Here is a 26,802-nt window from a genome sequence, read left to right as displayed (position 1 = left end):
ACTCCTTCTGGACCAAGGCTGAAGGCTGCTCTCCACAGCTACCACTTGGAGAGCTAAGGTTGTCTAAGACTTCTAAAATCATCACCATAAGGGTTGTCTGGATTAGTGCAAGGTGCTTCACTTACAATAGTGCGCACCAAATACTAAAGCAGCCTGTCACAGCTATTGGTAAACTCCCTCACCGCTGCCCCCTCTGGTGGCCGGTCCTTACCACCTCATCTCACTTCTGCCAGTAGTCAGTAGGTTACTTGAAGGGTTTGCTGTGAAAGACCATGGCACCATCCTTGTAGTGGCCAGTGCCCACAGCATCCTGTTGGCTTTGGATGAGGGTTAGGACTTTTAAATGCACTGGGAAGTGCTGGGACTCTCCCATTATTAGTAATGAACCAGTGGGTAGAAGTGCAGGGACCTTCCAGGGTCTCTCTTTTAACCAGAGGTGAAGCTAGGCGCACCAGTTTAAATAAACAACTGTTCCCCCTAGAAAAAATGTCCTAAAAAAACAATATGAAAGGCCTATGTGCACACTGAAAGACTCTGCGTCTATATTACTACATGTACAGTTAACTATTCCAACAAATCTGTTACAATTGATAAATCAAGACGCTTGAGCCGGTCTCGGGTAAGAACGTCTGTGTTGCTTTTATTCATACAAACTCTGCAGGAGTTTTGAAAAGGCAGCACAGTGCTCGTGCAAGAAGATACAATGAATTTAAAGCAGAAAGAAAAAGAAATCTACAAGCCAGGAAGCCATTCTCTAATTTCTGTCAGAAGCTCCCTTAGTTATCAGTTGCTCACTGGTCCACTTGAAAAAGTGTTTCAACCCTCGCGGCGGGGTGTTCCTGTGTCATCATCAGGACAATTAAGAGACCTTGTGAGCATGTAAAAATACACACCAACAGAAATTGCATTTTGCAGTAGATTAAGTGTATGTATATATAAATTTACAGAATTAATATGACTAATAAGCATAATTTGTCGGAAGGGCTCAAGTCCCATGAAGGATGGATTCGAACTGCCCACGCCCAGTGTTTTGATCGATAGCTCGATCAGTCTGGAGATTAAATCTGATTCAAGGACAAAAGGAGCGAATAAATCTGGCCTGATATACCGACACGAAAGAATGAGTGACACATTTTAGGTTTCAGCACACTGACTATGCGGTGTCAGGGTTAAAGGCCATGGTAGGGGATCAGGGGCTAACTATGGGAAGTACAAGTTTTTATTTTTAATACAGCTTTTACACCAGACGCAGGTCTCCCCCTACCCAGAAGTAAGGGTGGAGCCCCCCAATGAAGGTGTCACTGAAGGTGTTGAGCTGCTCCCAGGTGTCGGCATTGTAAATTGACACCCGCCCCCCCTCGTAGTCCAGGTACACCCCCAGTTTCAGGGGACGCTGGTGGGTGGGGAGACAGGGAGCTTGTCTGGAGTGGTCATCACTGACCCGTCGCGCAGCAGCCCAGACCCCCCTCTGAGAGGTCTGCGTGACGTCATCCGTCCTGCTCACACACTCCGCTGCGACCCCCACAGACCAGTCTAGGCCGGTCTGCAGGAGCTCCACCTCCCAGTAATATCTCCCTGAGGTGAACCCTTCTTTCCCAAGCACACAGCGAGCCAGAGTGAATCTCTTCGGACTCTCCAGGAGGGTCTGCTTACTCAGTGTCCACTTCACGCGTCTCTCGTTCTCCGAGATGGTCAGGTGGCGGTGAGCAGTTTCTGGATCCAGAGTGACTGGCACTGCAGAGAGAGGACCAGAGAGAGTTCATGACACTGTGTGACCTCAGGCAAATCATCGTCCAACAAAGACTTGCAATACAGAGAGAAAAAGAGATTTAATGACACTCTGAGACCGTACGTCATTCTACAACTCACAGCTACCAGCACAACAGTGGCAAGACAGTAAATCATGGTGTGATCTCTGGCAAATCCCTTTCCAAATTACAGACCCCATCACTGCAGAGAGGAGAAAGAGTTGGTATCCAATGTTCCCCTCTTCCCCAACCGCTGACGTGCCCTATATCACTGACGACATGCCTCAAAGCCTGAGCGCATTACATGACCACTGGGGGTAATCTGCTCCAGAGTCCATTCCACCCGGCACTGACCCAGAGAGGGGACAGCCAGGACTCCAACATAAAGGAGGGGGTGGAGGGAGAGCGGCCCAGGGCTAATAGTGGGAGACTTGGGCAGACTCTCTCGAATGCCCAAGACACTAAATTCCATCTGGTGCAATTCACATGAGTGGCAATTTGTTCTAGTAGGCACAAAAGGAAAATGCTACTTACCAGTATGCATCTGTTCTTGGCATGTAGAGCTGCAGAGTCGTACACTTAGCATTAGATCGCCACCTGGTGTTGGGCTCAGATGATTGCAGGTTGTTGTCTTCTTGGAAGAAGTCCTTGTAGTCACGAGATAGGTGACTCCTCCCTTGGACAATACTGCGCATGGGCATCGACTCCATCCTCCGATTGTTTTTCGATATGATGGGAAATGATGGAGTTAGTAAAAGTAAAGAGAAAGGATGTCCATGCGGAATGGATACAAGTCCCGGGGAGGCGGGAGGGCGCGTACGACTGCAGCTCTACATGCCAAGAACAGATGCATACTGGTAAGTAGCATTTTCCGTTCGAGGCATATGAGCTGCAGAGTGTACACTTAGCATCGATTTTGCAGCAGTGTCTCCCCTAGCGGTGGTCGCTTGTATCCGTTGCAGTAGTTTGAAACAATGTAGGAGAGAATGATACAAATAATTGTTTTGTCTTTCTAAAGGATTTAGTCCTATCTGTATAGTATAACAGAGCTCTTTTAACATCTAAGGTGTGTAAGGCACTTTCTGCAACAGAGTCTGGGTTTTGGAAAAACATAGGTAGCTCTAAAGATTGGTTAAGATGAAAAGGAGTGATAACCTTTGGAAGAAATTTAGGATTAGACCTAAGAACCACTTTATTGGGATGTATTTGAAAAAATGGTTCTTGTATTGTATTGTATTGTATTTATTATTTGTAACGCGCAACTGTCACCCTACGGGTATCCTGGCGCCAACAGGAAGTAGTCAGATGGAAACAAACAATACACTGGCTGTCATGTCCTACAAAAACAAACCGCCTGGACTGTTAGATAGGCTCAGGAAAAAATCAAACTTTGACGAACAGCCATGTTTTCAGGCTCTTTCTGAACCCCAGCAAGGTGTCCATTTGCCTGATATTCTGGGGGAGCTCATTCCACAGCCTAGATGCAGAAGTGCAGAAAGCTCTGCCTCCCATCCTTGATCTCCTAATCCTGGTAGTTGCTGCCAGACCCAAGCTGGAGGAGCGCAGGGACCTTGTAGGCTTATACCAGGTGAGCCTTTCCTGTAAGGGAATAGGTCCCATGTTGTGCAGGGCTCTATACACAATACATAGGGACTTAAATGCGATTCTGCTCCCGATTGGCAGCCAATGTAAATCTCTAAGCGCCAACGTAGTGGAAGAGCTACGAGGTCTTTTGAGAGCCAGCTTAGCCGCTATAGACTGGACCCTCTGGAGCCCCTGTAAGATGTATAAGGGGGCCCCTAGATATAGAGAGTTACAATAGTCCAGTCTGGCCAGGATCACACTCCTGACCACTAGCGGTCTAGACTCATCAGGCAAAAGGGGCAGAATCTGTCTGAGTGCTTTCAACAATCCAAAACAGACACTGATGGTTTTATTGGTCTGGGAGGTCATTTGGAGATCTGCATCAAACAGTACCCCTAAGTTACGCACAGTCTTCACTGGGATGCAAGGATCAGCTCCCGGCGCAAGCCTGATCTCGCAAGAAGGTTGGTGACTCAGTTTGGCTGACGAACAATAAACCACCTCCGTCTTCCCTTCGTTAAATTGGAGGGAGTTTATTTTCAGCCACCTGGAGACCCTACTCATGCAGTCCTGAAAGGTCTCCATGGTCACCGCCTGTTTTCCTTCTAGGGAGAACACCAATTGGGTGTCATCGGCGTAGTTTATTAAATCAATTCCATAGGATTTGATCATGGGGATCAGAGGCTGCAAATAAAGATTAAAAAGAATAGGGCTGATCGAGGAGCCCTGAGGAACTCCATTACAGACCTTGGACTTGGGAGATGAGAAGGGTGCTAAGGTCACCACCTGTTGTCTGTCTGTTAGGTAAGATTGTATCCACCTCAGGGCCTTGCCCTTCACGCCCAGTTTTTCCAATCTACTTAACAGAACCGCATGGCTAACCGTATCGAATGCGGCCGACATATCCAACAGCACCAGGACTGAGGAATTGCCATTGTCGGCTCGCATTCGAAGGGTATCCAGCATGGTTGCCAATGCAGTTTCTGTTCCGTGGCCTGGGCGGAAGCCGAATTGGTCCCTGTCCAATAAGCCATTGTCTTCCAGATATCCTGACAGGGACTTACTGACCACCTTTTCCACTATTTTTATTGGGTAGGGCAGGAGGGATATAGGCCTAAAGTGCGCCGGAATAGTAGGGTCCAACGAAGGCTTTTTAAGCAGGGGGGTAACCACTGCCTGCTTCCATGCTTCTGGCACTATGCCTTCCTCAAGTGATTGGCGACAGATCCGATACATCCAAGGAAACAACTCTGGCCCATAATCCTTCCAGATCCTGTGCGGGAGGGGGTCTAGAGGCGACCCTGAAGCCACATTGTGGGCCAGACTATAAAAGAGCTCCTCTGTAAGAGGGGTGAAATCTTCCAATGATGACGATATTGGTAACGATTCCTCTTCTTCTGTCTGCGCCACTACATCTTTACAGCTGGTCCTTTCCTCCTTCAGCCCCCCCACAATTTTGGCAATCTTTTCCTCAAAATAGATCGCAATCTCATCGCATAGTTCTTGAGTTGCAACCACCTTATTACCCATACAGGTGGGATGCGAGAGATCCCTTATGATATTAAAAAGGGTTTTAGTGCTGTTAGGGGACTGAAGAATAGTAGTGGCATAGAAGAGTGCCTTAGCTTTGGCAATGGCTCCTTTATATTTTGCCTGTTCCACTTTAAGTGATATTTTATCCGGCTCTAAATAGCCTCTACGCCATTTCCTTTCTGCCTCCCGGCGTGCATTACGTAGGGATTTCAGCTCCTCATTAAACCAGGGGGCTGATGGTTTCCTTTTATTCTTTATATTTGTCAAAGGGGCAAATCTATCCAGGGTGTTTGTGATGTGATTACAATACTTGTGATAGTTCACGTCAACAGATTCCACTGGATCATAGGAAATGTTGCCAGTAAAAGTAGGCTTTGTTTTATCCTTTGGTAATTTAGACCAAATCCGTCCCTTCCTATAAGTCACCGGGCACTCACTTCCATTGCCCTCCATGGGTAGGAAGATCTGAAAGTGGATTAAGGAGTGGTCAGTCCAGCACTGAGGTAAGATTTCAATCATCTTAGTCTCAGTCTGTTTGGCGAAGACCATATCAAGAATGTGTCCCCCTGAGTGAGTTGGTTTCTGTACCAGCTGATCCAAACCCCAGTTTCCACATATGTCCTTCAGATCCCTCAGATGACTCCCCAGGGACCCATTGTCCCATAGGTTAAAATCTCCCAGAATCAGCAGTCTGGAGTGGGTCAGGGCAAGTGCAGCAATGGTGTCAAACAGTGCCTGGTATTGTGTGTCCGCACTGGGTGGTCTATAACATATCAATCCAGTCAGGATCCTACCTTTAGGTTCTTGCAAAGAGAACCCCAGTAGTTCCACCCCTGCCACCTCATCGATCTGCAGGGTGGAAAAGTCCCATTTGTCTTTATGAATCACTCCAAGCCCCCCACCTCTTCCTACTGGCCTAGGTTTGTGGAATAGCTTATACCCTTCCGGGCACGAAAAACCCATCTCTACAGAGGTGTCCACACTGGTCCACGTCTCCGTGATGAATAGGGCATCTAGGTCCATATCATTTAGCAGCTCAAATACTTCCTGGTGATGTTTCACCAGGGATCTGCTATTGATCAGCCCACAATCCAACAGTACAGGGGGCTGTGTTAGGGCATTTTGAGATGTCTCCTCTATCCTCTTACCTATGGCCAATAGCTCGTCCTTGGAGTACCTACAACCAACAGCGGACTTAGCCCTACGCCCGTCCTTGACACGGACGGGCACAGACGGGCTTTCCTCTGGCGCTCCTCCGGCGCAACGCTGCGCGCGAGCGCTGCGCGTTAGCATACTGATCTTTAAATAGTGTGTGGCAGAAAGGTACTTGCAAACACTAGAGCGCTAGCCCCTGAAGCACTTCTGAGCCCACACCCAAAATGGCGGTCGGGAGTGAGGCGGCGCCGAGTTTACCCTAAATAGTGAGTCCTGTCAGGTCTTATCAATTTCTGAGCAGTACAAGCATAGGGGGAGCGAGGGGCACAATTGTAGGTTATCCCAGCATACAATATGTCACAAAAACACAATTAATGTTAAAAACGAATTTTTTTTTAAAAAACGAGCAAAATGCTCCTAAAACTGTTAGCAGGCAGCAGAGGTTCTAGAACAGCAGCAACAGCGTGACAATCCTGTTTATTTGTCCGCGCGAGGCTGACTGGTCCCCTAAATAGTGTTTGCCAAAAAGGCACTTGCAAACACTAGAGCGCTAGCCCCTGAAGCACTTCTGAGCCCACACCCAAAATGGCGGTCGGGAGTGAGGCGGCGCCGAGTTTACCCTAAATAGTGAGTCCTGTCAGGTCTTATCAATTTCTGAGCAGTACAAGCATAGGGGGAGCGAGGGGCACAATTGTAGGTTATCCCAGCATACAATATGTCACAAAAACACAATTAATGTTAAAAACGAATTTTTTTTAAAAAACGAGCAAAATGCTCCTAAAACTGTTAGCAGGCAGCAGAGGTTCTAGAACAGCAGCAACAGCGTGACAATCCTGTTTATTTGTATTGTGAATGCTTGTATTTCACTAACTCTTCTGAGAGAGGTGATGGCAACAAGAAAAACAGTTTTCCATGTTAGAAATTGCAATTCACATTTGTGTAAAGGCTCAAAAGGGGGTCCCATAAGTCTTGTAAGGACAATGTTCAGGTTCCATACAGGAGCAGGTGGTAACCTAGGTGGGATTATTCGTTTTAATCCTTCCATGAATGCTTTGATTGCAGGTACTCTGAAGAGAGATAGATGTTGCCTATTCTGTAAATAGGCTGCAATTGCTGTAAGATGCAGTCGTATGGAAGAATAAGCCAAATTGGACCTTTGTAGATGTAAAAAGGTAACAAATGATATTTTGGATGGAATCATCCAGTAGATCAATGTCATTATTGTTACAATATATTGCAAATCATTTCCACTTAGCAGCATAACACGCTCTGGTAGTGGGTTTTCTAGCTTCTTTAATAATGTTCATACAGTCTGGTGGTAGGTTTAAGTAACCAAACTCTAAGACTTAAGGAGCCAGATCGCCAAATTCAGTTGGCTTGGTTCTGGGTGTCCTATTTCTCCATGGTTCTGTGTTAACAGGAATGGTGTGAGCTGTAACCTTTGATGCAGAACCAGCGAGAGATCTAGTAGTGTGGTGAACCACGGTTGGCGTGTCCATGTGGGAGCTACCAGTATGAGCTTGAGGGATTGTTGTTTGAGCTTGCGTACTACTAGTGGAATGAGTGGGAGAGGCGGAAAAGCGTACGCAAATCTGCCTGACCAGTTCATCCATATCGCATTCCCTTCGGACCGTGGGTGTGGAAACCTGGCGGCGAAGGTTGGGCATTTTGCATTTTCGTGGGTGGCAAACAGATCTATCTGTGGATGCCCCCACATTTGGAAGAATGGCTGAAGAACTTGTGGATGTATTTCCCATTTGTGAATCTGTTGTGACTGCCGACTCAATAGATCTGCTATCCGATTGTGAATTCCTGGAAGGTGTTCTACTGTCAGATGTATGTTTTGAGGAATGGCCCATCTCCAAATGTTCTGTGCAAGCTGGGACAGTTGCAGAGAGTGTGTCCCCCCCTGTTTTTGTATATAGTACATGGCTGTCATATTGTCCGTCTGGATTAAGACAGCTTTGTTTTGTACTTGCAATTGAAATGTTTTGAATGCTAGGAACATTGCTAGCAGTTCTAGATGGTTGATATGGAACAGTTTTTGTTGATTGTGCCATTGGCCTTGTGTGGTATAATGTAAGAGATGGGCTCCCCATCCTGTGAGGGATGCGTCTGTCGTGAGCACTATCTGTGGAACAGGCTCAAGGAACGGCCGTCCTCTTGTCAAGTTTTTGGTGTTCCACCATTGCAGAGAGCGATATGTACGGCTGTCCACCAACACCAGGTCTGTGAGCTGACCCTGAGCCTGATTCCACTGTTGTGCCAGACATTCTTGTAATGGACGCATTTGCAGTCTTGCATGTGGAACTATGAAGATGCAAGATGCCATCATACCTATTAGTCTCAAACACTCTGGCTTGGAGAGACTGTTGGTGTTGGAAAGTGGAGACTAAGGCCTGAATGCTCTGTATCCTGGCTGGAGTGGGATACGCTAGAGCTGTAGATGTGTTTATGGAGGCTCCTAGGTACTGATGCACATGCAAAGGCTGGAGGTGCGACTTGGTGTAGTTTATTGTGAACCCCAAGTTGTGCAGTGTCTGAATTGTTTGCTTTGTGTGATGGACACATTGACTGAATGATTTTGCTTTTATGAGCCAATCGTCGAGGTAAGGGAAGACATGTATCTGTCATCTTCTGAGATGTGCCGCTACTACTGCTAAGCACTTTGTGAACACTTGTGGTGCTGTTGTGACCCCCGAATGGAAGGACTTTGAACTGATAGTGCTGTCCCTGTATGACAAACCTTAAATACTTCCTGTGAGCAGGATGTATAGGAATGTGAAAATAGGCGTCCTTGAGGTCTAGTGTTGAAAGAAAATCGCCTTGTTGTAGTAGCGGGAGTACTTGTTGCAGAATGATCATGTGAAAATGATCTGATTGTATGTAATGGTTGAGGGGCCTGAGGTCGAGAATTGGCCGTAGTGTACCGTCCTTGGGGATTAGAAAGTACAGGGAGTAAACTCCTGTTCCTTGTTCTTCTAATGGGACTACTTGAATAGCATCCTTTTGTAGAAGCGCTAGAACTTCCTGTTGAAGCAGAGTCATATGGTCTGTAGACATCGGATGCTGCCTGGGTGGTATGTTTGGGGGTGGGGGGGTGTTGCTGTGAGTTCTAGGCAGTAGCCATGTTGGATAATCTGTTTTACCCACCTGTCTGTAGTGATGGAATTCCATGCAGGTAGGAACTGTGATAATCTGCCCCCCACAGGAGTGGAATGCTGTAGGGGAAGCAGAGGGAAGTCACTGTTTGGGAGTGGCAGAGAAGCGGTTGTTGTTTTTACCTCTACCTCTTCCCTTATTAATATTGCCTCTGTATCCTCCTCTAAAGTAGCCTTTGTTTGAGGAGGTCTGTGTGTGAGTCTTGAAAGATGATGTTGTATCTGCACCGGTTTGCTTAGAGCCTCCTCTATAAAAGGAGCGGCGAAAAGAACTTCTAGTCTGTGCGGATTGTAATGCACCCATAGACTTAGCTGTGTCTGTGTCCTTTTTCATTTGTTCTAGTGTAGTGTCTACTTCCGGGCCAAACAATTGGTTTTGATTGAAGGGCTGGTTCAAGATGGTAGTATGCACCTCCGTCTTAAACCCGGAAATGTGTAACCACGCATTTCATCTGAGTACGACACTAGTATTGACTGCTCTGGATGCTGTGTCAGCTACATCTAGTGCACATTTTATTGAGGTATTAGATATTAATTTGCCTTCTTGTATGAGTTCTATTGCCTGATCTTTGTATTGATCTGGGAGGTCCTCTAGCAGTTTCTCCTAATTGATCGTAGTGGGCCCTGTCATAGCGTGAGAGCAGGGCTTGTGTATTTGCTATGCGCCATATATTTGTAGCTTGCGCAGCAATACATTTACCTGACGCATCAATAACCTTGGATTCTTTGTCAGGTGGGGGTGTGTCACCAGAAGTCTGGGAATTAGCTCTTTTCCGTGCACTGGACACTACTAGAGAGTCTAGTGGCAGATGTCCCTTAATATAGACTGGATCAGATGGTACTGGTCTATATGTCTTTTCTATTCTTGGATTTAACACTCTACAGCGTACAGGGTCTTTAAACATTTCTGGAGCATGTTTAATGACTCCTTTGATCATGGGTAGTATTTGTGTAGACCTTTGTGACTGCTCAAATGTGTCCAGTAAAAAATTCTCCTCAATGGCATCAGAGTGCATTGTAACCCCGTGGTAAAGGGCAGCTCTATTTAAGAGGTGATTAAACCCAATGCTATCTTCTGGAGGGGACGGTTTCCTTGGGTAGGACAGAGGATCAGGAATGTCAGGCACATTATTTGGTGGGTACTCGTATATATCTTCATCTGTAGGATATGTATCTGGGTTGATACCTTCATCTACAGGGTATGTCTGTGGGTATGGTGTGTCATTCCCCCACCTATGTCATACTCATCATCAGTGTGGTGTGATGATGCAGGAGATTGAACAGGAGAAACTCTAGGTGAAAAGTAAGGAGGGATAGGAGAGGAAGAAGGTAAAGGAGAGGAAGGGTGTATTGGAGAAGTTGCACAGTCCTTTTTGTCAGGAACCACAGGTAGAAGTGGTCTGTCTGCTGGTCTCTTCTTGTGAGGAATAGCTTCCACATGTCCAGTTTTTGGGTTGATATAGACCTTCTTTTGTTTAGGATCTGGTCTAAACAGTTCTTCCTCTACAACCTTCTTCCGCATCGATTTTTTCGGTGCCGATAGGGGTCTTCTTGTGTCTTTTGCTGTAGGAGGCGTTACAGAGTCCCGTGGCAAATTTTTCGGTGCCGAAGGTGGTTTTGGCTTGGTAGGCTTGTTAGGCCTCTGAAACAGGCCTTGCAGTCTTCGGTACCGAGGGTGGAGTCTTTGGAGTGGAAGTAGGTCTTGTCGGCTATGAGGCGTCGGACGCTGGCTTTCCATCTTTATTTTTGGAAGCGGAAGGTTTCGGAGCCGGAGCATTTTGCGGATCCGGTACAGTTTTTGGCTTCGTCACAGGTGCATCTTTAGGTTTGGGTGCTGAAGGATCTTTGTCTTTTGGCACCGAAGGGTGTTTTGGCTTCAGTGTCGAAGAATCCTTCTGTGTCGAAGGATGTGTGTGCTTTGGTGCCGATGGAAGAGGTGGAACTGGCACGTGTGGCTTGGTCGGTGCCGAGGCACCGGAAGGCGTAGTCGTTTTTCTCGGAGCCGAGCCCAAAGGCGGGGCGTCTGAGGGAATATTTCGGTCTCGACTGGGCCCCATGGGCGGAGTGCTGACCGTTGCCTTTGGCTTGGGCCGTGTCTGTGATGCAGGGGCAAGAGTACTCACGGGTTGACGAGATGAAATCGAGTCATCCGAGTCCTCTACCTCTGACACGATCTGGAGATCAGGCGAATCTTCTTCGGTGGCGAGTGGAACCTCGTCCTCGGAGATGCCCTCCTCAAAGATCTCCTCCTCGAAGATGGCCTCCGGTGCTGGGGTCGTTCTCATCTTGTGTCGACGGGCAACTGATCCCGAATGGTCTTCTTCGATCGGAAGGATGCACAAGGTGTGCAGGTCGACTTGTCGTGTTCCGGCGATAGACAGAGGTTGCAGACCTCGTGATGATTGCTATGAAGGAATTTTGCTCGACATACCGGGCATCTCTTGAATGGAGTTCTGTCCATGAGGCGTAGGCCGCACGGCGCCGATAGGCCCAACGGCCCGCGTCGACGCACCGGAACGTAGCTGATGGTGTCGAAAGTAGTCTATTCGATGTCGATATTGGTTGTATAAAGTTTTACGCTTCGAAGTTGCTGGAAAAGTTTTTCTAGCCGGAGCGGAGAACTTTCATCCGAACCCAGTGGCGGAAAAAAATATGAGGATGGAGTCGATGACCATGCGCGGTATTGTCCAAGGGAGGAGTCACCTATCTCGTGACTACAAAGACTTCTTCCAAGAAGACAACAACCTGCAATCATCCGAGCCCAACACCAGGTGGCGATCTAATGCTAAGTGCACACTCTGCAGCTCATATGCCTCGAACATAAATTTCTTCTTAAAAGTAAAGGACTGGAACAGTCATTGATCACACTAATGTGCACGTTGAGCACTGAAATCAAACACCCCCAAACTCTCCCTAGGAAGCCCATGACTGCTCGCCAATGCTACTATTGAGAGCCAAGAGTTGAAGTGTTTGACCCAGTTATGCAGAGGCCAAGTAGGGCATACCGGGGACATCAGAACAAATTAGCTCAACATCTACAGCCGAGGGACCGTAGAAGCCCCATAAATGGCGTCAGACAGTCACACGGTGTATCACTTGACTCAAGAACCGGTGTTGAATGAAAAAAATATAAGTAAATATCGCTGCGATTAGAGATTAAAATACTTTTATTAACGTACACACCATTGAAGCCAGTGGGGGAAAAAAAAACCAAGAGATTATTCAATTGATCGAATACATAGGTTTATACAGCCCACTATCACACTGTTGTCAAGCGTGTATTGCAACCGTTGTTTGCTCTTCAGGGAATCAAACTCTAGAAAACACCAGGATGAAAGTGACCGTCACCATCTTGCTGCTGATGAATCATAGGAGAAAGGTCTTTATAACCAAGTGATGGATAAACTTCGACCACAAGGCTGAGCCAGTCTACATTGCTGCTTGGATGTAGCAGACTGACCGGTTTGACCTCACAACAGGAAAGCCACCAAGACCTTCCCTCCACTCACCAGACCCCTGGAGTTTGATTTTCGAGTGCCATTGTCGAAGGTCTCTAGAATCTTCTGAAGTCTCTGCTCAGAGGTAAAACTGTGCATCTGCACCACATCAGTGCTACGGTCACAGTGTCTACTGCAACCAAAAACAATTTGCCAATACTGCTACTAATTTCACTACTATGTCCTGTCTGGTATAAGAATGTATTATCACTATACCATGAAGCTCATAAATTGCTTTTTATTATGCAGAAATATTTCAATTTTTTAGAAAACAAGCATTGTATCTGTTTTTACATATGTACACAAAATATCATAAAACGCCCACATTTATCTGTACAAAATACTAGACATTCCGACACACACACATCAGGCATTCTGGTCAAACAAACTGCATTCATACATATACTACTATATTACAACACATACAGTAAACCAAACATATAATTCATCAACAAGGAGGACTTTCCTACATCAAATGCAAATATATACAAATTTATAAACATTCAAATCAACTTTATCAATTTGCATGGATCATAGAACTTAAGCAATTGTCATTTTGTGCATGAAAAATGTCAGTTTGGTTTTATCTGAAGGTCTACGCATTTTGAACCCCACCCAGTACGGGGGTTCTCGTCAGGACCAAAGCCTCACTGAAGAGAAAAGAAAGAAAACTATGTAAATATCTAAAGCTACACCAAGACCGATGCCATCTCCTGCTTACCTCCATGAGGTTCTTAACGACAACTTGCAAACAGTGTGGAGTTTATAGTTCTGAAAGGAGAGAGAAAAGGAAGGGGGGGGAATAGTATCATTGTGTAATTCGAGTGACACCTCTTGAGTTGGAGGGGAGGTGAAATGGGCTGAAGGGCCGGGGTCGGAAACTTACAGGACACACAATGAAGGCACCCAGGACCGGTTAAATCGTTCGGTCGATGATTTCTAAAAAATGAAGAATGTGCCAGTGTAAATAAGCAGCGTTTAACAGACATTGACGTTAGTTTCAGGAGAGATAACACGGCGCGGTTACCTTTGTTCGTGGTGAACGCCGTCTCAAGCTCTGTTGATTTCTGAAAGGTGAAAGAGGAAGGAACACAGACAGGGTTGAGGATCCATGTGATTTGAAATCGAATGCTACAAAGTTAAGGGGGCAAAATCTGTTGTTGCGCCTACCTGTAGAGTTGTGTGCAGAATCCGTCTCACATCCAAATTCCAAATGACCAATAGATGAGCGTGATGGAGCGGGGTCCGGGGCTAGATTATTTCACCACGCTAGTGTGGTCACATGATTGTTGAGGGCGACGGCTGTCGCCGCTTAGACTGATGGGATATGTAGTTCCAGGGCTAGCTTGTTTCGCCGCACTCGTGTAGTCACACGATGTGAGAGCGACGACTGTCGCCGCTTTGACTGATGGGATGTGTGGTCCCTCCTAATTGAATTGGACGAGCTTTATTAACAATGATAAAGGCTGCATTCTTCTATGTCAGATCGTTCTGCATAGAATTCGTACTGCCAATGCATCTCCCTTGACCTGTTGGAATCTCACAGTTTGTATAATTTCGAGATCTCGTTAAGACCAGAAATTGCCGAGTCGAATTTGACTATAAGGAATGCTTCCTTTTTAGACAATTTTTGTTCCCTATCTCCTCCCCGTGGGTCCATCTCTATGTTTGCGATTACAGTCCATTTTAAATCACTTTCTTTGTGCAGTTTTCTGGTCCAGTGATTCACTAACGGAGCAGTGTCTACTTTTTTCCGAATTCGTGACTTATGTTGTGTTATTCTTTGTCGTATCTCCTAGCTGGTTTTACCTATGTAGAGCATTCCACAAGGGCAAGTGATACCATAGACAACAAACTTGGTTTTACAGTTGGAAAAGATATTATGTTTCCAGTGTATTCCATTGTGGGTGAAGAGGGCACCTTCCATCGTACTTTCACAGCACGTGCATGTTCCACATTTATGGTGGCCTAGGATGGGGGGCAACCCCATCATTTGTCGCAATGTGGCCTTGGGTTCTACTTTCACAACCGCCCTCACTATGTAGTTGGAGATGCTGTTCTCCTTAAATGCAAACAGCGGTACTGTTTTGAAGCTTTCATCAAGGGGTTTAACAAGATGCCAATTTTGGGCAATCGTTTTTTTCAACATGTTAGAGTGTGGAAAAGTAAATTTTGCCATGTTCTGTGTCCCTACGCCTCATCCATCATATGTTATGTGTGCATGACCAATATGCATATGTACTCCCCATGTCCGATTTATGACGCAATTACAGTTGTGTCCACCTCTAGTATGCCAGTTTCCAGTCCTCGTGAATACTACGAATATCAGGCCTATGTAAAGCTACATTGCCACGTTTCCCAGTGTGCACGTTATTTCATTGAAAAGTCCCCGTTTCTAGGCCTCAACAGGGCCTGGACATCAGATTCAGCTCCTGTCTCCTGAAGCCTCGCTGAGGAGCGATACAGCCCCCACCTGTATCCTCGACCTTTCACTCACTTCCTGCCTCGCAGTGCCCGGTGCAGCTTGGCTCTGCCTCTGAGTCTGCCAAAAGTATGTTATAGTTCCAGTTATCAGTTCAGTCCTCCTTCTCTGCATTCCTAAGCTACTGAACTGCATCAATAGAGGTCCGTCATTGTCTAGCCTATGCGTCTCCATGTTAAGAGAAATACTGTATTTAATGGTCATTTAATGTTCTTCATCACGCACTACATGTAGAATAATGCATGGTCCAGTCTTGGAATCAAGTTAGCTTTTCCCCTCATGACTTTTAGTTTATATCAACATGTTCCCTAAACATCAGATACTAGATAGGGTTTAGGTACATGTCGCTCCGACCCTCCAGACTTTAGTCTCTGCTCCTAGCACAGAGTTCATAGCCCCCAGCTTCTCCTAGTAATACGTCATTGCCAGTTTACGCGCACCATTAGGTTAGAGGTCCCGGCTCCTTAGGTAGCCCCCTCCATGGTTTCCGCCCCATTCATGACATATTCTGTTACGTTTGCACCACATGTCTATGTATACGCCCAGTTACACCTACTTTTACTGTTATCTTTCGCGACTGCTACGCGTCACGCCTACTGCTACGCCTACTGCAATGTAATGCTATGTGTTTGCGTTATGTATATAAGTTCATGTATTGTTATTAAAAGTTAGCGCGCTCATCCCAGACCCAGCCCCGGCAGCTGCCGGGCCACGCTAGCCCTGTCATTCTGTTCCTATGCAGGTTGTCCTGCCCCTGTCCTTTATGCTGTAATAAACCTGCAAAACTCCTACTACCTCGAATCTTGACTCTTATTTATTGAGCTATCTGTTATGATATATGCCTAGTCAAAAATAGGGTATTATTTATTTATTTACCACATAATGGCGCCCGAATAGGGACTTGCCCTTTCCCCACGCGTCGGTGAAGCCACGCCGACCCCCTGACCCTCTGCAGTCGTGACGGAACTCTTCTGCGCAGTGGCAGATATTTCTGCTCAAGTATCCCTCAGGCCCACGGAGGAGACGGAGGAGGCGGTCCAGCATCCGAACGAGACGGTGGAGGAACGCGGCGAGTCCCGACCAGAGCCCAAGCCGAGAGTCCAAGGTCCGAGGTATCCGGAGGCCCACCCGTAACTGAAGTCCGAAGTTCGTCGTCATCGTCGTAGCAGTCCAGTCCAGTCCGAGGCCTCCCGTTCTTGCTGCCCGGTGAGTACCATTACTGGGGTAGTATCTAGACAGGGTCAGTCTAAATTGACTCCTGGTCCGTGGGTTGGTGGTACCCAGACTCACAAACGAAGTGTTCACCTAGGTGGATACGGGTCTTGATGCGTCTCTTTATGGGACCGGTATGTTCCGTACTGTTACAGCAGTGCATCCAGTAACTCTAGTCTGTTCCGTTCTCGAGAAATTCTTGTGTTTTCTGTTCTCAGTATTCCAGGTAATATTCCGTCCGAACTGTTATGTTATGATGTTGTTCAATGTATTTCCAATGTCGTGGTATGCCTGAATTGTTTTCCCAATTGTTATTGTTTATCGTGTATTGTATTGTGTTCCGATTCAAGTTTACAATGTCTCTCTTTTCGAGATTACGTCAGTTAAAAACTAGAAAGGGTTTATTAGAAGAAGCAGTTCCTGTCCCGCCTAGGGACAGTCCAGGTCATTTTATGTATCAGAAGCATGGCATAAGCGCCATATTATATCTAGATTTATGGGTAGATTATACCAAACAGTTAGAAGAAAAGTATAGATGGCCCGTATCAGGTACATGGGATGCCGAATGTATCATGCGAGTAGAAGAGGCATTATGGAAAAAGAAAGCCAGACAGTCACAGAAAGATGCCATCGAGTTATGGCGCAAAGAAGCTCATAAAAGAACCGAAAAAGAAATCAGAAAGTCAGAAGTAAGTAGAGAATCCCAAGAACGAGCCCAAGAAAGAGAATTAATCGAGATAGGTGAACGAGTCAAAGCCGAACAGTCAGACAGACAGAGGCATGCCCTTATTAAGGGTATGTATCCTCTTCTTGCCGAGGGCTTGCCAAAAGCGACCCCAGAGGCATCCAGTAATTTCCCGCCACCATTAGTTCCGACCAAGCTACGTCACAAACCGACCGCAGCTGATATTTTTATTTCGTCCTATTTGGACGACACAGTCCCCGAATATGCAAATCCTGTTCCTGCTCCGCCAGTCCCTGTAAATCAGGCACTTCCCGCTCCTCCAGACACCGGGGCACCCCATGGAGTACCTGCTACGGTACCCCCGGTCCAGCCAGCATTTCACCTTCCCGCTCCGCCACGAAGAATGTCAGTAGACGACTCCAGTCTAGGGGCCGCAGGAGGAGGTCCTCCTCAAACCCCGCCGCCACACAAGCGTTTAACGTTAGCCGAATTACATGCACAAGCGTTACAGCGTACGCCCAGATATCAGTCTGTAGCAGAAATAAGAAAATCCCTTGCCGAATGTTGCTATGATTCAGTTCCAGGCGAGGATAATATGGTTTTATATTCATTCCGCGTAAGGTGGCCGAGTATCTAGTCACCTTACCGAATATGAAAGAAGATCTAGACAGAATATATCGTTTCATCCGTACAGGGGATGATCCAGAAAGTATTAGCGAGGCCATGTCTCAAAGGAAAGTCGAGATCCAGCTCATGATATTAAAGTTTCTGATAAATTGTCTAATAAGAGAACAAGATTACCCGTCTAAAGATCCCGCCGAAATGAAAATCCTGACAAGGTGGAGTGATAATATAGCCGAGGGTAAGCACAAGACCGTCGGTGCTATGGAGAGTATGTACAAGAAAGTCCGTAAAGAAATAATAAAGATACACGAACAGCGTAAGGCAGTACAAGTAAGCGAGAAAGAAAGTATCTCTGATCCTGAAGAGGAAGAGAACGAGAATCCCGCCAGAATAGCGTATGTAGGAAAATCTAGATTTCCAGATCGCCATTTACGTCTAGAACCCAAGTCTACTTTCCATCATCCAGCACCAGAACAAGGTTCTCTAGAACAAGTATTCCAAGCTACCGATCATATTCTGAAATCACGAATCGGTTATAGTGAGTTGAGTACTATGCATGAACAAGAACTAGCCCGATCAGCAGTCCGATGGATTACTGATTCTACCACTTTTCCAGACGAAATAGTGGCACAAATGTTTCTGAAATTGCCCCCAGCCGAGCAACGACTGGTGGGTATGTATATGATCCAGCACCTCATTACTCTGTATGAGGGTCAACATTCTGATCCAGGTCCGTTACATGATGTCCTGAACGAGTTACTCCAGTATAAATGGAGAGGTCTAGGTACCGATTTAATTAGTGTCATTCTAGAACAGCGTCACAAATATAGAACGTTTCTGAACCCGCATTTTGTTCATGTCTCACCCCCAGAAAGTAAACCATTCTACATAGACAGACAGAACCCGTTACGAGAAGTCCACCCAGTTAAAGGAACGGGTGGCGAAATGCAACGAGTGTTTGTATACACTCCAATCACAAAGATGGAACTACTCGAGATGAAGAAATTAATTCCCTGTCATGACAAAGATCCAGCAGGGTTCCATAGAGAATTAAAAGACATGCTCCGTATGGGAGAATACACTTACCCAGATATCATTAAAATGTTAAAGGTCCTGTTGCCCGCAGGGGTGTATGAAAAGCTAAAGGAAAAGGAATGGGAGGTGGGAGAGAAAAAGATAGATTGGGCAGTTCTAGAAGCAGAAGACAAGGTACGTGTACCAGGTACCGGTCTTGGAGATAAATGTAGAGAATTACCAGAATTATTAATTCAAGTTTTACCCAGATTATTGACAACGAGAAAAGAAGACTGGGATGCAATCTCAGCCTGTAAACAGAAACAAGACGAAGATATTAGTGATTTTTATTCTAGATTTGAAAAATGTTTCAGTATCAACAGTGGTCTCAAGACAAGTAGTGAGTCATACCCTCACCTGTTTGTTACCAAATTAGTCGAGAATTCAAGTCCACCAATTAAAAATCGAGTTCTGAAAGTCGAAAGCACCTGGCAAGCAAATACTCCGTCCCAGATGCTCCAGATGCTCCAGTATCACCAGAATAGAATCAGGGAAGAGCAAGAACACGAAAGAAAACGTATGAAAGACACGAAAATGAAAGTGCTAGTTGCACAATCTGTTCCTCAAGACAGTCAGAAGAGGGGTCCGAATCAAGCCAGTCATCCTGCAGCTCCCGTTAAAGGGAACTGCAATTATTGTAAACAGCCAGGTCATTTTATAAATGAGTGTGCAGTTCTGAAACACAACATAGCTACTGGTAAGACTAAAGAAAGACCACGTCCGCCTAGACAAGAACAAGTTTCACAGACTCCTCAGCCACAGAATGCACAACAGACAGTTACAGTACCGCAGCCTCTTGCTGCAACACAGCACGTTACATCGCAGATGTACCAGTATGCACAGTCCGAGTATCCAGAATACCAGCCATATTCATGAAACAGCCTAGAGAGGGAGGTAGGCTTGCCTCTCATCGAGATACCTGTAGATCAAGAAGGTCCCTATGTTCACAGTCAAGTATTAGGGAAAGACAGAAAGTTTTTGATTGATACAGGGGCAAGTAGGACCACAATTAGTCATGCCGAAGTTCCAGGGGCTCCGCTCTCAGGCTCAAGAAATGTTTCCCTTGGATTTTCAGGAAAACCCATTATAAATGAAATTTCAAAGCCAGTTACTCTAGAAGTAGGTCCATTGTCCCGCACTACTGATCTGTTACTTACCAAGTCATGTCCAGAAAATCTATTAGGCATTAAGACACTGAAAGAATTAGGTGCAGTTATTTGCTGTTCCCCAGAGGGAATACGTCTGTTCCTACGTGACTTTAAGGGTCACTATGTATTACGAGATTTTGATCCAAGACTGTCTAAAGTTCCGCAGCATCTATGGGCGCAAGGTCCAACTGATGTAGGTTATATGCAAATCACACCCTATCGTGTGACTCTCAAGCCAGGTGTAGTGTTACCACGAATCAGACAGTACAGATTGCCACCTGAGGCTGTAGCAGCCTTATCCAAAATTATTGACGAGCTCATGGCTCAAGGAGTAGTTGTAGAAACCGACTCCAATGTATGTAATTCTCCGATCATTCCAGTCATGAAACGTACTGATCCAAATGCACCTCCAGTATATCGATTAGTTATTGATTTACGAGAACTTAACAAATGTATTATTCCGCAGTACCCAGTTGTCCCAGATATCTCTTCCCTATTGACAGCCATTGATTCCGAAGCCACGTTCTTCACTGTCATAGACCTCAAGAACGCATTTTTTAGTGTTCCTATTCATCCAGACAGCCAGTTTCTTTTCGGATTTTGTTTAAATGGAAGGAGCTATATGTTTACACGCGCTCCTCAAGGTTTCACAGAAAGTCCTAGTATTTACAGTCAAGCACTTAAGAGACAACTAGACAACATTCATATGCCAACTGACACTGCCCTGCTCCAGTATGTCGATGATCTACTGATCACAGCCCGTTCTGAACGTGACTGCGAGCGAGCGTCACTGACGGTTCTGTATTTCCTAGCCGAGATGGGGCACAAGGTGTCCCCTTCGAAGCTTCAATTCTGTGTCCAGCAAGTGATCTACTTAGGACACTTACTGTCCAAGAGGGGTAGGCAGTTGACACCAGACCGTATCCAGTTAATAGCGAGTCTTCCCCAGCCCAGAACCCAGAAGGAGGTACGTGCCTTCATTGGCCTTACTTCTTATTGCAGACAATGGATTCCCCAGTATGCATTTCTAGCCAAGCCACTGATACAGTTAACGACACAGGAGGCAGCCGCATCGACTGTCCTCCCTTGGACATCTGAACATACACTTAGTTTCAACGAGTTAAAGAAAGCTTTATGTCACGCTCCAGTTCTAGCTACACCGAACTACAGTAAGCCTTTTACACTTTTCGTTACAGAACGTGAAGGTACAGCATTATCTGTTCTCACACAAGATCAAGCAGGACAATACAAGCCCTGTGCTTATTTTTCTAGCACATTAGATCCAGTCGCCCAGGCGTTGCCTGCGTGCCTCAAGTCAGTTGCAGCCACAGCACTAGCTATCAGACAAAGTGATTCCATAGTTTTAGGACACTCCCTGACAGTACAAGTTCCACACTCCGTAGAAGTTCTTTTAAACCGAACACAAACTCAGCACTTGACAATTGCACGTTTAACAGGTTATGAATTGACACTGTTCCAGCCACACATAGAAATCGGACGCTGCAACGTCCTGAATCCTGCTACACTGTTACCATCAGTTAATTCAAATCCAGACCCACATGACTGTGTGGAAGTAGTTAACATTACGACAAAGCCAAGACAAGATCTGACAGACATTCCGTTACCAGATCCTGACCTGACACTTTATGTGGATGGTTCATGTATGAGAACTAGTACAGGAGACCTAGTCGCCGCGTATGCAGTGACTACTGACATTGAAGTTATTAAGACACACCGTATTGATACCCTGTCCGCTCAAGCAGCAGAGCTAGTTGCTCTGACACAAGCCTGTATACACGCCAAGAACCAGAAAGTTAATGTTTACACAGATTCACGTTATGCATTCGGAGTTGTACACGACTTCGGAGTGCTCTGGCAGGAGAGAGGTTTCATGACTTCTCATGGAACCAAGATTCAGCATGGTCTCCTTATTCAAGCTCTGCTAGATGCCATACATTTACCGACATCTATTGCTATCATGAAGTGCAAAGCACATACGAAAGTTACTGACATTATTTCTCAAGGTAATGATCTAGCAGATCGCACAGCCAAGCTTACAGCACAAACTCTAGACAGTCCAGTTAACTTGACACACACTCCAGATCTGATTACATGTATGATAGTTAAGGACCCTACTCAAGATGTCATAGATATCCAGTTACATGCTACTCCCGATGAAATCAAGAAATGGTCTGAACAAGGAGGGGTCCAGACAGATCAAGGATGGTTAACGAAGGGTAGAGCCACATGGTTTCTCCCCGACTCTATGGTTCAAGTCATTATTAATACCGCACATAGTCCAGCACATTTAGGAGAAAAAGCAATGTTAGACAGTATCCAGAACATTTGGTTTAACAAGCATTTACGAGCTGCAGCCAAGCAGAAAGTCCGTACCTGTATGATATGTTGTCAGTTTAATCCAGGTAAAAGTGTCCCGGTGGAACAAGGTGGTTTCCAGCCTCCTGACCACCCTTTTGAGGTCCTCCAGATGGATTATATTCAGATGGAGCGATGTCGAGGTTTCAAGTATGTCCTTGTAGTTGTATGCGCTTTGTCCAGATGGACAGAAGCATATCCAGTCCCAGATTACACAGCCGCGACCACTGCCAAGCAGTTGGTTCGTGAGTTTTTCCCTCGATATGGACTTCCTAGAGTCATATATTCTGATAACGGTCAGCCATTCTCATCTGAACTCATGAAGCATGTTTCCCTGTTGTTAGGGTACCAGTGGAAGTTTCATTGTGTACGCCATCCTGAAGCAGCCGGTCTAGTCGAGAGACATAATCAGACTCTGAAAATCCGCATTTCCAAAGTATGCAAAGACAAAGGTGTGGACTGGCTAGTAGCTCTGCCAGTTGCTTTGTTTTATATGCGCATGGTCGCACATTCCAGATCAGGTCTGTCCCCGTATGAGGTCGTATTCGGCCGCCCCCCAAATATGTGGGGAACTCCTAGACCCCGAAGTATTACTGATGTTTCATGTAATATGCTGACAGATTACCTAGCTTCCTTGATGTCTGCCCTCAACTCATGTCGTTCACAGGTTGCCGCCGCATTTCCAGACAATACCGAGGTGGCACCGCATGAAATCGTTCCAGGTTCCATGGTGATGGTCCGAAACTTTGACAGATCAAGTCCGCTGGAGCCTCGTTGGAAGGAGCCGAAGCTCGTCCTCTTGGCCACCCGTACTGCCGTCAAGCTGGAAGGCAGGAAGGGGTGGGTCCACCTGTCTCATGTTAAAACATTTCACGGACTAAAACCTAAAAACATTTCCAAGGATTCCCAGGATTTTAAGGACTGCCAAAACATTGTTCCTAAGGACTGTCCCGCAAAAGACATTGTTACAACCCCTTCCCTGTTAGAGAAAACTCCGCAGCAGGAGTATAAGCAAAAACTCCGGTCTAGTAAAATAAGTCAGTCAGTTTGATTGTATAAGTCCTCCCCTAGGTGAAACGGTTAGACTGTTTCTGACATGTATAAAATAGACCCCCATAGTGAGAGAGTCAGTCAAAACTCAAACCAATGTATCGTTTTTCTAAGTTTCATATTATTCATCAGCATTATGATTTCCTGCACCAGTTATGCATTTTACCTGTATTTTCCAGTTTCTCATGTAAATAAGTCTGCTAATGCTACAGTAGAGCACACGTTTAGTGATCTGCCCCCTCACGAATATTCATACCGCCTCGCTATGCGTAACAATTCATTTATCCGTATGTTACATTATTCACACCAGACCAGCAATGCCACTAATTGTTGGGTGTGTGGTCGACTCCCCCCTTTCCAGACACCGAAGGGAGTTCTGCCACTCTTTCCTTATCCATTTTCACATAATGGTTCGTGTGGAGCATGGTCCACGTTAACGTCATCCTCAACAGATATGTCTTTTCTTAACAGTACATGTTTCCCAGACAAGCAAGGTTTCCCCCACAGAACAGGTTTAGATCTAGAAAACGAAGTGTATAATTTAGGTAATTATTCGTCGAATTTCATGGTCCTGAATGTTCAGTCTGATACTACTCCAGACTCACCTGCTATTTCAGTACTACCAGTCAAAGGCGAATTATGTGTCCGTAGTTATGGTTCTGTACACGTAGGACATAGTGATTGTACTACTATTGTCAAGTATAGTGACAGTGGGAAATCTATTTTTAAAGCTTCACGTCATTCATATTTTGTCTGTGGTCAAACCGCATATGTTCGTCTGCCCCTCGATTGGGAGGGAACCTGTTACATTGCCTTCCTACTGCCACCTGTTTTCCTAGCCCCACCTGACTACCATAGGAATTCCTTCCTAGTACATACTAGACACAAGAGAAACCTCCCGATTGTTGATTATACTGAAACCGCTGCAGAACAATTCATTGATATTGATAAAGGTGTTTTCCCTTATTTAGGTACAGTTGTAAATAGTAAGCTAATTCGTAGGTTAACAAGAACCCTTGAAGCAGTAGTAGATGAGACTGCCTCCGCTCTAGGTAACTTAACTGAAGAGCAATCCTTTATGAGAATTGTCGTTTTACAGAATCGTCTCGTCCTTGACGTCATACTGGCCGATAGGGGCGGGGCCTGTAGAGTCCTCGGATCTAGTTGCTGCATTTTCATTCCAAATAACGCGTTTATTCAGCTATAACCAGACTCCATAAAATTGCCCATCTGTTACACCAAGATCCAGGCACCTGGACATGGTCCGGTTGGTTCTGGAATATAATTTCTGCCTGGGGATGGAAAGTCCTGTCCTTTCTAGGTATAGCAGTAGCGATCATATTTAGCTGCTGCCTCTGTATACAATGTGGCCCTGCGATGTGCGGCATTTGTGCTACCTCTTGTATTTCTAATCCCAAGCCCCGTTCTAAATCCCGTTCCAAGACAATTCGAGACGAGCAAATGATACTGTATGAAATGATAGATGGTATCATGAAAATTGATGTTTCCTGATGGAAACGTAGTGACAAGGAGGGAATGTGGAAAAGTAAATTTTGCCATGTTCTGTGTCCCTACGCCTCATCCATCATATGTTATGTGTGCATGACCAATATGCATATGTACTCCCCATGTCCGATTTATGACGCAATTACAGTTGTGTCCACCTCTAGTATGCCAGTTTCCAGTCCTCGTGAATACTACGAATATCAGGCCTATGTAAAGCTACATTGCCACGTTTCCCAGTGTGCACGTTATTTCATTGAAAAGTCCCCGTTTCTAGGCCTCAACAGGGCCTGGACATCAGATTCAGCTCCTGTCTCCTGAAGCCTCGCTGAGGAGCGATACAGCCCCCACCTGTATCCTCGACCTTTCACTCACTTCCTGCCTCGCAGTGCCCGGTGCAGCTTGGCTCTGCCTCTGAGTCTGCCAAAAGTATGTTATAGTTCCAGTTATCAGTTCAGTCCTCCTTCTCTGCATTCCTAAGCTACTGAACTGCATCAATAGAGGTCCGTCATTGTCTAGCCTATGCGTCTCCATGTTAAGAGAAATACTGTATTTAATGGTCATTTAATGTTCTTCATCACGCACTACATGTAGAATAATGCATGGTCCAGTCTTGGAATCAAGTTAGCTTTTCCCCTCATGACTTTTAGTTTATATCAACATGTTCCCTAAACATCAGATACTAGATAGGGTTTAGGTACATGTCGCTCCGACCCTCCAGACTTTAGTCTCTGCTCCTAGCACAGAGTTCATAGCCCCCAGCTTCTCCTAGTAATACGTCATTGCCAGTTTACGCGCACCATTAGGTTAGAGGTCCCGGCTCCTTAGGTAGCCCCCTCCATGGTTTCCGCCCCATTCATGACATATTCTGTTACGTTTGCACCACATGTCTATGTATACGCCCAGTTACACCTACTTTTACTGTTATCTTTCGCGACTGCTACGCGTCACGCCTACTGCTACGCCTACTGCAATGTAATGCTATGTGTTTGCGTTATGTATATAAGTTCATGTATTGTTATTAAAAGTTAGCGCGCTCATCCCAGACCCAGCCCCGGCAGCTGCCGGGCCACGCTAGCCCTGTCATTCTGTTCCTATGCAGGTTGTCCTGCCCCTGTCCTTTATGCTGTAATAAACCTGCAAAACTCCTACTACCTCGAATCTTGACTCTTATTTATTGAGCTATCTGTTATGATATATGCCTAGTCAAAAATAGGGTATTATTTATTTATTTACCACAAGAGTCTGGGCAGAATGTTGTTACACAGACTTGTCTAGACAAAGTTTTCTTCATTTTTCTTTCCAGCAAAGTCTCCCTCGGGGTCCACCATGCCCGCTCCATAGCCCCTATATTCATTTTTCTTGGATATCCTCGTTCTTTCAATTTCTCAGCTAGATTAGCGGCATGTTTAAAATATTCTTCTTTATGTGTGCAGTTACGGCGTATTCTTAAAAACTGCCCATAAGGTAAATTCTCGCGTAGACTCCTCGGGTGGTTACTAGTGAAAAGCAAAGATTTATTTCTGTCTGTGGGTTTCTTGTATAGTGTTGTACAAAGTCCTCCATTCTCACTGTATACTTCTACATCCAAAAAGGGGATCCTGCAGTTCGATTGGGATATACTAAATTGTATATCAGGTGTCCTTTGATTCAGCCAATTGAAAAAAGCTTGTAGTTTTTCTTCACCTCCGGTCCAAAGCAGAAAAATGTAATCTATAAACCTTAGCCAGGTTGCGATGTCCTCTGAATAGGGATTGTTATTATGAACAAATGTCTCTTCGTACATAGACATGAAGAGGACGGCCAATTCTGGGGCAAAGGGACACCCCATTGCCACACCCTTTGTTTGAAAAAAAGAAATTGTTGGCAAAAGAGAAGTAATTCTTTTTTAGGGCAAAAGCCGCTAAATTCACAATAAATCTAGTTGGTACTCTACATGGTTTTTCTCAACTGTCAAGAAAATATGTTAG

General features: G+C 45.6%; 1 protein-coding gene across 1 annotated transcript in view; it reads right to left on the bottom strand.

Annotated features, from left to right (window-relative positions):
- Positions 1–615: 615 nt before the first annotated feature.
- Positions 616–26,802, bottom strand: part of LOC144770977 (E3 ubiquitin-protein ligase TRIM39-like) — a 159,363-nt gene continuing 133,176 nt past the window's right edge. Inside the window, exon 6 of the mRNA XM_078655843.1 lies at positions 616–1,734. Coding sequence (XP_078511969.1) covers positions 1,238–1,734 — 497 coding nt within the window. The 3' untranslated portion in view covers positions 616–1,237. The remainder of the gene's footprint in view (positions 1,735–26,802) is intronic.

The sequence above is a fragment of the Lissotriton helveticus genome, chromosome 7, assembly GCF_964261635.1.
Source record: "Lissotriton helveticus chromosome 7, aLisHel1.1, whole genome shotgun sequence".
Classification (NCBI taxonomy): Eukaryota; Metazoa; Chordata; class Amphibia; order Caudata; family Salamandridae; genus Lissotriton; species Lissotriton helveticus.
The sequence above is the reverse complement of the archived record's forward strand: the minus strand, read 5'-3'. Positions and strand labels throughout refer to the sequence as shown.